At 42.9% G+C, this 15,488-nt stretch overlaps 2 protein-coding genes across 2 annotated transcripts in view; one reads left to right on the top strand and one right to left on the bottom strand.

Moving 5' to 3' along the window:
* The window catches only part of TBC1D22B (TBC1 domain family member 22B), a 126,000-nt gene that overhangs the window by 84,534 nt on the left and 25,978 nt on the right, over positions 1 to 15,488 (bottom strand). The window contains exon 2 of the mRNA XM_032649527.1: positions 5,239 to 5,356. The gene's annotated coding sequence lies outside the window, so the exon portion shown is untranslated. The remainder of the gene's footprint in view (positions 1 to 5,238; positions 5,357 to 15,488) is intronic.
* LOC116762158 (transmembrane protein 217-like) lies at positions 4,678 to 5,250 on the top strand. Its single transcript, XM_032648909.1, has one exon. It carries the CDS (start codon positions 4,678 to 4,680, stop codon positions 5,248 to 5,250), a length of 573 nt encoding a protein of 190 aa, XP_032504800.1.

The following is a 15,488-nucleotide window of genomic DNA, read 5'->3' as shown; positions in this document are numbered from 1 at the left end:
ATGCCCCGGTCTGGGAAGATCCCACGTGCCGCGGAGCGGCTAGGCCCGTGAGCCATGGCCGCTGAGCCTGCGCGTCCAGAGCCTGTGCTCCGCAACGGGAGAGGCCACAACAGCGAGAGGCCCGCGTACCGCAAAAAAAAAAAAACCACAAAAAAAAAAAAACCCACAAAAAATAAATAAATAAATAAAAAATAAACATTACACACTTCTACTGAGTTCAAAAAGGATGATGTTAAAGTGAAGTGGAAGGATTAAAAATCAACTCTTTCTTTTACAATATTCTGTTATATTAATTTTTTTATTTTTCTAGTATAATTTATTTAAAAATCTACGTAGAGATATCTTTAACTTAAAAACCATTTAAAATGTTGTAACTATTCAAAGATAGAATCAGAATCTCTTCTAGTTGTGTAGTAGTTGAAATGATGTATCATTTTCAGAAAATTTCATAAATAAACAGAAAAGACAGACTTCCCTGGTGGTGCAGTGGTTAAGAATCTGCCTGCCAATGCAGGGGACAGGGGCTCAATCCCTGGTCCGGGAAGATCCCATGTGCCTCAGAGCAACTAAGCCCGTGTGCCACAACTACGGAGCCCACGTGCCGCAACTACTGAAGCCTGCGTGCCTAGAGCCCATGCTCCGCAACAAGAGAAGCCACCGCAATGAGAAGCCCACGCACTTCAACGAAGTGTAGCCCCCTCTTGCTGCAACTAGAGAAAGCCCATGCGCAGCAGCAAAGACCCAACACAGCCAAAAACAAACAAATAAATAAATAAAATTAATAAACAGAAAAGACTTTGCACTATCACCAACTACTTTCCATGGTAACATTTTTAGCTCTTGGTTCAAACTACCACAGAGTTATCCAGCAAACCTTGCTTCCATGAGGCCAGCAAACCATTTCTGGGGCTACGAACATACTGTATTAAAGTTACACCAGCCAAAAGGGAGCCAGTGGGATTTATTTAATGATCTGGATTTATTAGGAATTCATGGAACAACTATATTTTCATAAATTTTTAAATTAGAATTATATAAGTGTAGTAATAATACTTAAAGGCTTATAATAAAAACTTCAGTCCTCTGTACTCCCCTCACCCCTAGTCATACTTCCCACAGGCAAACACATCAATTCTATTTCCCCTCCTATGTACCTCTTTATCTCTAAATTACATACGTATACTGCTATTTCTTGATTAATCATTTTTAGACATTATCTATTGACTTCCCATCATGATAGTGAGGACTTCTTATCCCATACACACATAAGCACTGCCTTTCCTCACAAACTCCCAACATGGCTGGGTCACCATGCATGATTATATCAAGACTACAACCGCATAAGTAGTGTTAATCACAGAGGAGACATGGTGGTGATTGGACTATGGTGGTGGCAGTGGAGATGGGAAAAACAATAACTGATTCGAGAGATACGTGGGAGGGAGGGTAGATGGAACATAGTGTTTTGCAATGTAGGGGATGACAGAAAGGCAGGTACATGGGGAAATGGGCAGGTGGACGCTGATATTTACTGAAATATCAGAAGGTCGTAGCAGCAGGTGAGGGTGGGGTGGGAGAAACTGTAAGCTCAGTTTGGAACATATTGAGCTTGAGCAGTCCAAAGACAGTTCCCAAATGGAGGCAGAAGAGTTTAGTGTGCCGGTTTGGATCTCCAAGTAGAAGACTGGACTGGATTTGGGGGTCGTCAGTGTGTAGATGGCAACTGAACCACGGGAATAAGTGACGTTACCTAGGAAGAGAGTATAAAGTAAGAAGAGCGTCTTGGTTTGTGCACTGAGGAAGACTAACATTTAAGAATAAGCAGAAGGAGGGACTTCCCCGGTGGAGCAGTGGTTGGGAATCCGCCTGCCAATGCAGGGCACACGGGTTCAGAGCCCTGGTCCGGGAAGATGCCACATGCTGCGGAGCAAATAGGCCCGTGTGCCACAGCTGCTTAGCCTGTGCTCTAGAGCCCATGAGCCACAACTATTGAGCCTGTGTGCCACAGCTACTGAAGCCCATGCACCTAGAGCCCATGCTCTGCAACAAGAGAAGCCACCGCAATGAGAAGCCTGTGCACTGCAACAAAAATTAGCCCCCGCTTGCCACAACTAGAGAAAGCCTGCATGCAGCGACAAAGACCCAATGTAGCCAAATAAATAAATAAATGTTAAAAAAAAAAAAAAAAAAAAGAATAAGGAGAAGGAAGGTAGTAAAGGGTCTGCTCTAATCAAGGCTCTTTTCTAGTCAAGGCCCTCTGTTAGGAGCTGTGGGATAAATAGAGTCTCTGAGCTCTCTGAGCTCACAAATCTCCGAGGCAGATAAGGCACAAGTGGGTTGAGTGTTAAGACTGGTTTTAGAGCCAGGCAGGTGTGAGTTCAAATCCTGATTTTGCTACTGACCAGATATACAGCTTTAGACAAGATAAATTAACTAACTTCTCTAATTCTAATGTCCTCATTGTTAGCCACTAGGATGACTATTGTAAGTATAAAATATTTATACTTTAAAATGGTTAAGATGGTAGGTTTTGTTACGTGTATTTTACCAAAATTAAAAATAAAATAAAAATTTTAAATAATTCAAAAAACTGTCCTAATCATAATTGTTTAATAATGTGGTATTTTTGCAGTTCTGTTATTTCTGCTGGTTCTCACAGTGCCTTGTTCCTTGTATGCTCAGTTGTTTTTCACTATCTACTAGTCATTGTCCCTGAAAAATTACTGATGGTGATACTTTGAGGACCAGCACAAAGATGTATCCTTCCAGAGAAGGCCTGAGTTTGCTTCTGCCAGGCACTTAGAGACACTTCAGTTTAGGACTACTTTAAACTAGACTTAAAAGTTTTTTTGAATACTTCATGTAATTTGGGCTACAAACCTATAAAAAGGTTAGTTATGGTTACAACGTCTCAAGGAGAGTTCCCCCTGCCCCCCCCAGCCCCCGCATATGTTCAGTGTACTACTAAGTTCACTTTCCTTGGAGTCTCTTGGGACAAGATGTGGGGGTAAGTTTACTTCTGATTCCCCTTTACTCTAATCATAGACCTTTGTGGCCATGACTAATACAGGGAAGGCCTTCTAATAGACTCCCCACCAGGACTTCCCTGGTGGCTCAGTGGTTGGGAATCTGCCTGCCAATGCAGGGGACGTGGGTTCAATCCCTGGTCTGGGAAGATTCCACATGCTGTGGAGCAACTAAGCCCGTGAACCACAACTACTGAGCCTGCACTCTAGAGCCTGTGCTCCGCAACAAGGGAAGCCACCACAATGAGAAGCCTGTGCACCATAACGAAGAGCGGCCCCCACTTGCCGCAACTAGAGAAAGCCCACGCACGGCAATGAAGACACAACACAGCCTAAATTAATTAATTTTTAAAAAATAGACTCCCCACCTTGGTGGACCCTGAGCTTTAATTTCATTCCTCCTTACCCTACAGAGTTCTCATAATGAAATTCAAGTTTGCCTAGATTGGCAAATACCTCAGAGCAAATTTGACTTTCATGTTTGCTTACCTGTCCCAATTCCTGAATTCCTATAGTCTTTGGTCTCCTACCTCTTATCTTGTCAGCTCTTCTGTGCTTTCAAGAATATTTTAAAACTATTTTATACAGCAGTTTTTAGTTGTTGGGGGCTTTTTTGGCAGCAAGTTGGCCCCAATAACCTTAGCAATCAGAAGACCCTCTGCTTTATCTTTTCTTCCTTTTTATTAATTTCTGTTCTTTTATATATTTTCTCCCTCCTTTATTTTGTTCTTATCCTTGGTTGCTTTTTTTCCCCCTTACTTCTTGGGTTGAATGCTTAGTTCATTATTGCCTTTTCTTTTTCCATGATAAGGCTATTCTATTCTAAGTTTCTAAATTTCCCTTAAAGTACGCCTTTCATTGTATTCCTTAAGTTTTGGTATGTAGTGGAGGAGTGATTGCTCAAAGCCTAATTGTTTTCATCAACTCACCCCAGCAGGGCTATTGCGCTACCCTGATTTTTTTCCTGAGATACCTGTACTCAATGTCTGGATAATGCGGCCAATTTTCCCCATCAGGGGGCAGCAATGGTTGCCCAAAGCAATGCTGGAAGAGATAAGAGCACAATTTAAACTAACTTTTTCTGGGACTTCCCTGGCAGTCGAGTGGTTAAGACTCCACACTCCCAATGCAGGGGGCCCAGGTCTGGGAACTAAGATCCCACGTACTGCAACTAAGCCCACGCGCCTCAACTAGAGAAGCCTACAGCCAAAAATAAATAAATAAAACTTTAAAATATGTAAACTAACTTTTTCTATTCAGTGTTTTTCAATACTGCCTACATATGAAAATCACAGGGAGGTTTTTAAAAATACTGATACCTGGGTCCTACCCAGAGAATGTTCTAATTGGTGTGTGGGGTGCTGACTTTCAGCGACTGTAATGTGAAGCTGGCATTGAGAGCCACTTCTCCAATTTATCTGCTCACTGCCACCAAGGCCCAGACTGCATCTCCCTCCTCCCCACTCACACTCCCAATTAATTTTAAACAGTCTTCTGTCTTTCTCAAAGCTGTTATTGCCTGGTTTCCATATTTCTCTCTATTGTTTCTCCAAGTGAATTTGGGGAAGGAGGCAGAAACCCTGGTAATTTACCACATTGGCAGGAATCAGAATTCTCCCCCATGTTATTTGTCTTCACAGGAGGTCTCAGCATGAGACAGCAGCACTGGTGTGGGATGACTGCCAAAATGGGCTCCATGTTATCAGGGGTCTTTACCATCATGGCCATCAACTTGTACCTCATCTTCGAACAGAAGTACTTAAGGAGAAGCAATTGCACTGAGCTTATCCCACAGACCAAGAGTACAAGTATCCTGATAAAACAGTTCATGATCTGCTGGAGTTTGACTATCGTCTTCTTCCTATCTTTCATCACCATCATCATCTGCTTCTTGCTCCTATACTCAGTATATGCCCGTATGTACAAGGGCCTGGTGATCTACATCATCTGGATCTTTTTCTATGAAACTGTAAACATTGTAGTACAAACACTTACCAATGATGATTCTAACATTGGAGAGGTCAGAATCATGCGCTGGTTTGGTTTGGTGTCCCGTGTATTGGTGCACTGTTTTTGGATGTACTTTGTCATCACCTATGCCTACATGATCTACAAAAATCAAAGCCAGGGCAATATCACTTCCTACAACAGACGTATTTCTATAGACAGTGAATTCCCACGGCGGAAATCAAAGATAATACACTTTACCCACCGGCCACTATAGTGAACGACGTTGGCCCTTTTCCGTGATAGGCAGATCTCCCAGGTTCTCACGGTAGTTCAGTTTCCATCTCTTTCACTTTTCAGCAAGCAGAGACTCTACTGCCACTCTTTTGGGGGGATACGGAGAGAAAAGTGATTATAGTCACAACTGGAACACGCTGCTCATTAAGGATGTTTAGTTAAAGGACACTGTTATTATCAAGCACTCTGTGAGTTCCTCTTTCCTTGTCTTGTCATTACCTCCTTATTGGTCAAAACGAAGAGGGTGAGGAATGAAATCAAACCGAATTGCAGTCTGGCAGTCCTTTCATCTTGGTATATCTTCATCAGCCTTCAACCCACAGCTCTCTGATTTAACCCAGCGACAGGCAAACCTGTATTTATATCTGAGTGTCATAGCACAAAGAATAGTGTTGGGGCCTTGAGGTCGCTTTGTGTTATGGTTTTCCCCCCATGTCCTCGATACTATATTCCAGATAAGTGAAAGAATAAAATTAGAGAAAAATCATACTTCATTTTCTGTCTTGACTCCCCACCCCCCACATTTTTCAAGGAGCACAAAAGACACTTGTGTTTAATCAAAAGGTATTTGTTAAACTTTTCTGTCACTGTGCTGGACACTGCAGGAGGATATAGAAAAGTATAAAATATGAGGCCTGACCTTGAGGATTTTTCAGTTTAGTGGGAGAAACTAAATCATGTTTATGAATCAATTAGCCAACCACATAAGACAGTACAAGATTACACACTATCACATAACAACAAACATCACTTTGAACTCAGGTTCAGAAATTGTCAGAAGCAGTTTAAACCAGAACGGAAGACAAACCAAGCAAACCTCTACTTCAAACATTAGCCATTACGTTAAGTGTCTGTTTACTTAATAGCTTTCTTGAGGTATAATTGACATACAGTAAACAGCACATGTTTAAAGAATATAATTTGATGAGTTTTGACACTAGTATATCCCAGTGAAACCATCACTGTAATTGAATTGGTGAACACATGTATCACCCCCAAAAGTTTCCTCCTAATCCCTGTCTCCTGCCCCTTCTTGCACCGCACACCCCCGCCATCACAAGGCACTGATTTGCTGGCCCTATATATTAGTTTGCATTTTCTAGAATTTTACATAAATGGCATCATACAGAATATCATCTTTATTTATTTTTTTTTGCCTGGCTTCTTTTGCTCAGCCTAAGACCTTAAAGATTCACCCATGTCATTATGCGTATTGATAGTTCATTCTTTATTGCTGAGTAGTATATGCCATGGCATGAATGTACCACAGATTGTTTATCCATTTGCCCACTGAAAGACACAGAGTGGTTTGTAGTTTGGGGCAATTATGAATAAGAACACTATAAGCAATTGTGTACAAGGCTTTGTGTGGATTTATGATTTCATTTATCTTGAGTAAATACCATTTTTACTTTTTAAGAAACTAGCAAACTTTTTTCCAGAAGGGATGTACCATTTTATACTCCCAGTGTATGAGAATTCCAGTTCCTTCACATCCTTGCCAGTACTTCGTATAGACAATACATTTTTCATTTTAGCCATTCTTATATATATATATATATATATATATATATATATATAGAGAGAGAGAGAGAGAGAGAGAGAGAGAGAGAGAGAGTATATAGTGGCATCTCATTGCGGTTTTAACTTTCATTTCTTTAATAACAAATGATGTTGAGCATCTTTTCATGTGCTTAGTTAGCATTCTTATATCTTTTTTGGTAAGGTGTCTGTTCAAATCTTTCGCCCATTTTTTTGTTTTATTCACCAGTTTGTCTTATTTTTCAGATTCCATATATAAGTGAAAACATACAGTATTTGTCTTTGTCTGACTGATTTCACTAAGCATAATACCCTCCAGTTCCATCCATGTTGCTGCAAATGACAAAATTTCATTATTTTTTATGGCCGAGTAGTATTCCATTATATATATATGAATATGTATATTATATATGTAATATATATGTTGGAATATATATTATATATATATTCATATATAATATATATATATATATATTCCATTCATCTGTTGATGGACATTTAGGTTGCCTCTACCTTTTGGGTATTGTGAATAATGCTGCTGTGACTATGGTTGTCCTCAAGTTTCATCCGTGTTGTAGCATGGGTCAGAATTTTCTTCCTTTTTAAGGCTGGGTAATACTCCATTATATGAATACACCACATTTTATTTATCCATTCATTCATTGATGGGCATTTGGGTAGTTTCCAACTTTTGGCTACTGTGACTAGTGCTGCTGTGAACGTTGGTGTGCAAGTATCTGTTTGAATCTCTGCTTTCAATTCTTCTGGTGGGTATATACTCAGAAGTGGAGTTGCTGGATAATATGGTAATTCTATTTTTAATTTTTAGAGGAACTGTCATACTGTTTTCCTCCACAGAGGTACTATTTTACATTCCACCAACAGTGCACAAAGATTCTAATTTCTCCACAACCTCCCCAGCACTTATTACTTTGGTTTTTTGATAGTAACCATCCTAATGGGTATGAGGTGGTATCTCACTCTGTTTTTAATTTGCATTTCCCTAATGTTTAGTGATGTTGAGCATCTTTCCATGTTTATTGGTCCTTGTATATCTTCTTTGGAGAAATGTCCACTGAAGTCCTTTGCCCATTTTTAATCAGGTTATTTGAGTTGCTGTTGTTGGGTTATAGAAGTTCTTTATACATTCTTATTTATCACATATTTGATTAGCAAATAATTTCTCCTGTTCTGTGGGTTGCCTTTCCACTCTATTGATGTGTCCTTTTTAAAATTTATTTATTTATTTATTTATTTTGGCTGCAAAGGGTCTTAGTTGCAGGATGCTGGATCTTCATTGCGGCATGTGGGATCTTTGGTTGGAGCATGTGGGCTCTTAGTTGCGGCATGTGGGCTTCTTAGTTGTGGCATGTGAACTCTTAGTTGCAGCATGTATCCGGGATCTAGTTCCCTGACCAGGCATCGAACCCAGGCTCCCTGCATTGGGAGCGCAGAGTCTTACCCACTAGACCACCAGGGAAGTCCCTTGATGTGTCCTTTTATGCATGGAAGTTTTTCATTTTCGTGTGGTCCAATTTATATTTTTTTTCTTTTTTTTTCCTTTTTTCCCCTATGCTTTTGGTGTCATATTCAAGATATCATTGCCAAATCCAATGTCATGAAGCTTTCCCCTTAGTTTCATAGTTTTAACTCTTAGATTTAGGCCTTTGACTCATTTTGAGTTAATTTTTGTATATGGTGTAAGGTAAGGGTCTAACTTCCTTCTTTTGTGTGTGGATATCCAGTTTTCCCAATACCATTTGTTGGAAGGACTGTCCTTTTCCCCGTTGAATGGTCTAGTCACCCTGCCGAAAATCATTTGACCATATGTATTAGTCTGCTCAAGCTACCATAACAAAATGCCATAGACTGGGTGGCTTAAAAAACAGAGGCTAGAAATACATGATCAAGGTGCCAGCAAATTCAGTTTCTGGTGAGAGTTCTCTTACTGGCTTGAAGATATCCACCTTCTCTCTGTGTCATTGTATGGTCTTTCTTCTGTACACAGGTTGGGAGACAGAGTGAGCTGTCTGGTATCTCTTCGTCTTTTTATAAGGATACCAATCTTACTGGGTTAGAACCCCACCCTTATGACAACATTTAAGTTTTATGACCTCCCTAAAGGCCGTCTCTTCAAATACAGTCACATTGGGTGTTAGGGCTTCGACATATCAATTTTGGGGTGGGGGACACAATTTTGTCCATAACACCATATATGCAACAGTTTATTTATGGGCTCTCTATTCTATCCTATTTGTCTGTATGTCTGCCTTTATGCCAGACATTCACACTGTTTGATTAATGTAGCTTTGTGATACATTTTGAAACCAGGAAGTGTGAGACCCTCAACTTTGTTCATCTTTTTTGAGATTGTTTTGGTCATTGGGGGTCCCTTGAGATCTTATATGAATTTTAGGATGTTTTGGTCATTGGAGGTCCCTTGAGATCTTATATGAATTTTAGGATGGATTTTTCTATTTCTTTTTTTTTTTTTTTTTGGATTTTTCTATTTCTTAAAAAAATCCTGTTGGGACTTTGATAGGGGATACATTGAATCTGTAGATCGCTTTAAGTAGTATTGTCATCTTTTCTTTTTTTTAATAAATGTATTTATTTTTGGCCGCGTTCAGTCTTCGTTGCTGCGCACAGGCTTTCTCTAGTTGCGGCGAGCGGGGGCTACTCTTCGTTGTGGTGTGCGGGTTTCTCATTGCGGTGGCTTCTCTTGCTGCAGAGCACGGGCTTTAGGCGCGTGGGCTTCAGTAGTTGTGGCACACGGGCCTAGTTACTCCGCGGCATGTGGGATCTTCCTGCACCAGGGATTGAAACTGTGTCCCCTGCACTGACAGGCGGATTGTTAACCACTGCGCCACCAGGGAAGCCCACTATTGTCATCCTTTTTTTTAATATATAAATTTATTTATTTTATTTTATTTATTTATTTTTGGCTGTGTTGAGTCTTCATTGCTGTGTGTGGGCTTTGTCTAATTGCAGTGAGCAGGGGCTACTCTTTGTTGTGGTGGGCGGGCTTTTCATTGCAGTGGCTTCTCTTGTTGAGGAACTCTAGGTGCACAGGCTTCAGTAGTTGTGGCACATGGGCTCAGGAGTTGTGGCTCACGGGCTCTAGAGCGCAGGCTGAGTAGTTGTGGCGCATGGGCTTAGTTGCTCCGAGGCATGTGGGATCTTCATGGACCAGGGCTCAAACCCATGTCCCCTGCATTGGCGGGTGGTTTCTTAACCACTGCTCCACCAGGGAAGTCCCTGAACTTCATTATGTCTTGAGACCAGGTGTGATCTCAGTTAAAAGACCATGGGGGCTTCCCTGGTGGCGCAGTGGTTGGGAGTCCGCCTGCCGATGCAGGGGACACGGGTTCGTGCCCCGGTCCGGGAAGATCCCACATGCCGCGGAGAGGCTGGGCCCGTGAGTCATGGCCGCTGGACCTGAGCGTCTGGAGCCTGTGCTCCGCAGCGGGAGAGGCCACAACAGTGAGAGGCCTGCGTACCGCAAAAAAAAAAAAAAAAAAAAAAAAAAAGGCCATGGGTTCAAGTCCCATTCTGAGTTACACGGTTTCAAAACCACTTCTTTCTGCCCCTCTCCCAGCTCAGCCAGGTAGAAACTCTACTCCAGACTGGTGCAGCCAAGAACACAGGGCTCCCTTTCCCTTATCCCCCAGTCAGGATTTTCTTCCCAGGAGGAGCCAGACATTGGCATTTCTCACCTTGTGTCCCAGGTACCCGTTGCTGAGGCTAAGAGGTGGGGGCTCCCTTCTGACGCCTAGTCCCTACTCATGGGATGAGGCATTACCTTAGGTGTGGCACCACTGAGAATATTGGGGCCCCAATTGCCCTTGCCCCAGGTTGTAAGGTAGTGGTTCCAATGACAGGAGAGGCAAGCCAGGAAGACCCCAGATTACTGTCTTCCCTTTCCCACAGAGCACTCAGCTCCTAAAGCAGGAGTATCACTAAGACAGAAGCATACAGTTGTCCCCTCCCCCAATGCCAGAGCCGTGGACCAGAGGTTTTGGCTGAGGCAAGGGAGAAGTAAGCCATAAAACAGATATTTGCAATCTCTCCCGCAAATGAATTGGTTTTCTTTACAACAGAACAAGAAGTTCAAGCCTAAAGGTGTTCTAAATAGTGACAGTTGTGGCAAAAGGCAATTGAGAGATGTATAGATCACACATGAAGATTCAGGCTAAACTGTAGGCTAGCTAGTTTTCAGGAGAGAAATGGGGAAAGCAACAATTGGAAGAAGCCCTCCTGGGGTCAGAACAAACATCAAACACTGACTTCTGGAAATATTACTTTAGAGGAGACTGAATTAGATTGGATGGTCTATAGAGCAATTTATGCCCCATGTCAGTACTGAAAACAATAGGGCAATTGGCCAGTAATTAGTAGGCCTTAACAGCTGGGTGTGGTCAAAGAACGAGGGGGAAGAGTTCTGGCAAAACCACTGTTATCCTAGAATCACTGTGGGCATATCCTAAGCTGCACCTCTATGAGAAGCAACATCAGAGGCTTCACATGTGGGTGTTGGGTGGTGGGGTGGGGGGAGAATGTAATTTACTAAAATAATCCAGCCAGTGACACTGAGCAGGGCCCTGTGGGGCTCCTGGGCACAAAGCCTTTCTGTGTCCCCCATTTCTTTGATTACTGGAAATAGCCTTCATTCAGCCTCTATTACCTTCCCCGACTTCCAACAGACAGATTCAAGCAGTTGTTATTTAGGGAAGGGAGGGGATGCCAGACAAGGGAGAAATAAACAGTCAAGAGAAACAATAGTGCAGCCTTGGGATAAGGTCACACAAAGATATCTTTGAGCTGTTTTTCAGATACTGAAACCCCCTCCAGGTGGGAGAAGGTAACGATTAATGATGGTATGCTACCCACAAGCATGTGGACTCCAGAGGAGTTGGAACCTGAAGGTTGATGATTCTGACTCCTACTTACCTCACCATCAACCCATCAGAAGAATGCAAGCCCGTCACTGCCTTGATCCTTATCACCTACCCCCCACCACAAGCCCTGTCTATAAGACCTCTCCCTATTCCCCAGGGAAGGGGCACAGTTTTTGAGGCCTAGCCTACTGTGTTCCCTCTTTGCCTGGCAAAGAAATAAAGCTACTCTTTCTCTTTCCTCTGAAATTCTGTCTCTGTATTACTATTTGGCACCAGGGTACAAAATACAAATTAATTTTTTATTTATTTTTGGCTGCATTGGGTCTTCATTTCTGCGTGTGGGCTTTCTCTAGTTGCAGTGAGTGGGGGCTACTCTTCATTGCAGTGCATGGGCTTCTCACTGAGGTGGCTTCTCTTGTTGCAGAGCACGGGCTCTAGGCATGCGGGCTTCAGTAGTGGCAGCATGCGGGCTCAGTAGTTGTGGCACATGGGCCCTAGAGAGCCTGGGCTTCAGTAGTTGTGGCTCGTGGGCTCAGTAGCTGTGGTGCGTGGGCTATAGGGTGCGTGGGCTTCAGTAGTTGTGGCACACAAGCTCAGTAGTTGTGGCTTATAGGCTCTAGAGCACAGGCTCAGTAGTTGTGGCACACAGGCTGAGTTGCTCCATGGCATGTGGGATCTTCCTGGACCAGGGATCGAACCTGTGTCCCCTGTATTGGCAGGCAGATTCTTAACCACTGAGCCACCAGGGAAGTCCCACCATGATTTTAAAAAGTAAAGGAAAATACAATGGCAATGTCACATCAAATAGAGAATATCAATAAAGAGATAGAAGTTATAAAAAAAGAACCAAATGGAAATTCTGGAGTTTAAAAGTACAATAACTGAAATGAAAAACTCACTAGAGAAGCTCAGCAGTAGATGTGAAATGGCAGAAGGAATAATTAGTGAAGATAAGTGGTAGAGATTATGTAATCTGTTTTTCTGAACAGAGAGAAAAAGAGGTGAAGAAAAATTAACAGAGCCTCACAGAAATGTGGGACATTATTAAGCATACCAACCAACATATGCATAATGGGAGTACTGGAAGAAGACGAGAGAGAGAAAGGAACTGAAAAAATATTTTAAGAAAAAAATGGCTGAAAACTTCCCAAGTTTATTGAAAAAGATTAACCTACACATCCAGGAAACTCAATGAATTTCAATTAGGATAAATCAAAGAGATCCACAAGCAGACACTGCACAGGAAAAATGCTCAAGTCAACGTCAAGAAGAAAACCTTGAAAACAGCATGGGAAGTAAACCACTCGTCACTTAATAAGGGAATCCCAATAAGATTAACAGCTGATTTCTCAGCAGAAACAATGGAAGCCAGAGGGTAGTGGGAAAATAGCATATTCAAAGTGCTCCCCCTGAACCACTGTTAATCAAAAATCCTATATCCAGCCAAGTTATATTTCAAAAACAAATGCTCAGATTCCCTCTGAGTTCCAGGTTGACGGAGGTGACTTCATGGTCGACACGTCTATTTGGATGTCCCAGGGGAATTCAAACCCACCATTTCCCAAGCTGTCCTCATCATCTTCCCCACCCCCATAATAAGTGTGCTCCTTCCTCCATGCTCTCCAGCTCAGTGCATGGGCCACCCTCCACCCAGGTGCTCATTTCAGACTCCTTCTCCCATAGCCCCAGGCCCCAAACACACAACCCCACATCCCTCTTCACCCCATTTCTTTCAACAGCCTCTCAACTTCTCTGCTCGCATCCACGCTTGCCCCCTTTCTGATGCATGGCCCCCACAGGAGCAAGAAAGATTTTTCTTAAATGCTCTGGAAGCTGCTCTGTGAGTAGGGATGAGGTTTAGTTGATGCGGACAGGGAAGTATCGGTGCAGCTATCCACCGGCCAGCACACTGCCTCTCCCACCCCACATGGGACCCTTCAGAGCCTGGGGTGCAGTGAGAGGTCTGTGTCTCAAGGACTGAACTGTGGAGTCACACACAGTTGGGAGGTTAGTGGGGAATAAGGTGTAAAAATATTTGGGCTGAACCTTGAAAATACTATGCTGGTGGGGGAAAGGATAAACTGGGAGATTGGGATTGACATATACATGCTAGTATACATAAAATAGATAACTAATAAGGACCTAATGTATAGCACAGGGAACTCTACTCAATACTCTGTAATGATCTATATGGGAACAGAATCTAAAAAAGAGTGGATATATGTCTAACTGATGTATTTTTCTGTACAGCAGAAACTAACACAACATTGTAAGTCAACTATACTCCAATAAAAAAATTTTTAAAACCTAAAAACAGAAAAGAAAATATTATGCTGTGAAGTAAGCCAGACACAAAAAGACAAGTACTGTTATGATTCAATTTATATGGGGTACTTAGAGGTAGTCAGATTTATAGAGACAGAAAGTAGAATTAACAGGGGCTGGCGGGAGACGAGGGAGGAAGAATTAGTGTCTGATGAGTACAGAGTTTTTTCTTGGAGAATATGAAAATGTTGAGGTGGGGGGTGGTGATGCTTGCACAACAGTATGAATGTACTTAACGCCACTGAATGGTACACTGAAAAAGGGTTAAAATGGTAAGATTTATGTTATGTATATTTTACCATAGCAATAAAACAATTGCTACTGACAAAAAAAAAAAAAAGAAGATTTGGGATTGATAGACTGAGCGAGGAGAAGGCTGGAGGGAGGCAGATGGCAGCCTGTCTGTGCTCTGACAGGACTGAAGAGGAGCCCTGTCCAGTGACCTCAGAAGGAAACCATGCCGAGCTTCCAACTGGTTGTCCCTCATCGGAAACACATCAGCCAGAGGCCGGCATGCATTCCCCTCATGTGTGACTCTTCCTCCTCTCTCTGCCCTCACAGTGGTAGCTGGCCAGTGTGGGGAATGAAGAGGAGGCAGCTTTGCTCTGGAGTTCTCCCAAACTGGGAGCCAGTAAGAAGGCGATAGGATCTGGGAGGGACGATTGCTCCAGGGCCCGCCCTACCACAGCCTTGGGCCCTCCGCCATAAATACCTACAACAGGTCTTCGCGGGAGCTAGGCAACTCCACCCTGGCTGGAGCCAGCCTCTAGAGTTCAGGTCTAACCTAGGTTGCAGCTGGGGGTTGGCCTGCTAGATTTTCGCCTGAACGACCTGGCTTATCGTTGTGGCACCTTCACCCTGGGCAAACGAGATAGTCAGCCTTGGATCCGTAAACCTTCCCCCATTCCATTCACTGCTGGCTGAATCCTGTGACTTGGGACAATTCTGGGTCAGACCCAGGGAGTAACTCAGGGAAATTACATTTTTAAGGGCTTGGAAGGGAAGAAAAGGGGGCCGAGGGGAAGGTCAGGGATGATTCTAGGCCCTTGAGGAGCCATGCTAGTTTTCTGAGAAAATGTGTTTCTTTGGAGAAACGAATATCCCAGTAGGAGCCCAGAACTGACTCTACCATTATTCCAGATACAGAAACTTCCTAATTCCCACAAGCCTGACACCAACAGGAGTACCCTTTGTGCCACCTTAAAGCATGGCTGCTGCTGGAAGAGCAGAGCTACCTGAAGATTATTCCAGGCCAGTGATGCCCTCACTTCCCAGTGATGTGCTCACCTGTAGCTAGTGAGGCCAGAGCAGGGTCAGTGTCCCTTGACTTCCAGCCCATTGTCTGTCTATATACCCTTATTACTCTTAGCTCTTCCATTTACATCTAGTGGCTTGAGCATTTGTCCTGGGCTAGCACTGCCCTCTTGTCAGGTATCTCCACAACTTTTTTTAT

Source organism: Phocoena sinus, chromosome 11 (assembly GCF_008692025.1).
Source record: "Phocoena sinus isolate mPhoSin1 chromosome 11, mPhoSin1.pri, whole genome shotgun sequence".
Taxonomy (NCBI): Eukaryota; Metazoa; Chordata; class Mammalia; order Artiodactyla; family Phocoenidae; genus Phocoena; species Phocoena sinus.
The sequence above is the reverse complement of the archived record's forward strand: the minus strand, read 5'-3'. Positions and strand labels throughout refer to the sequence as shown.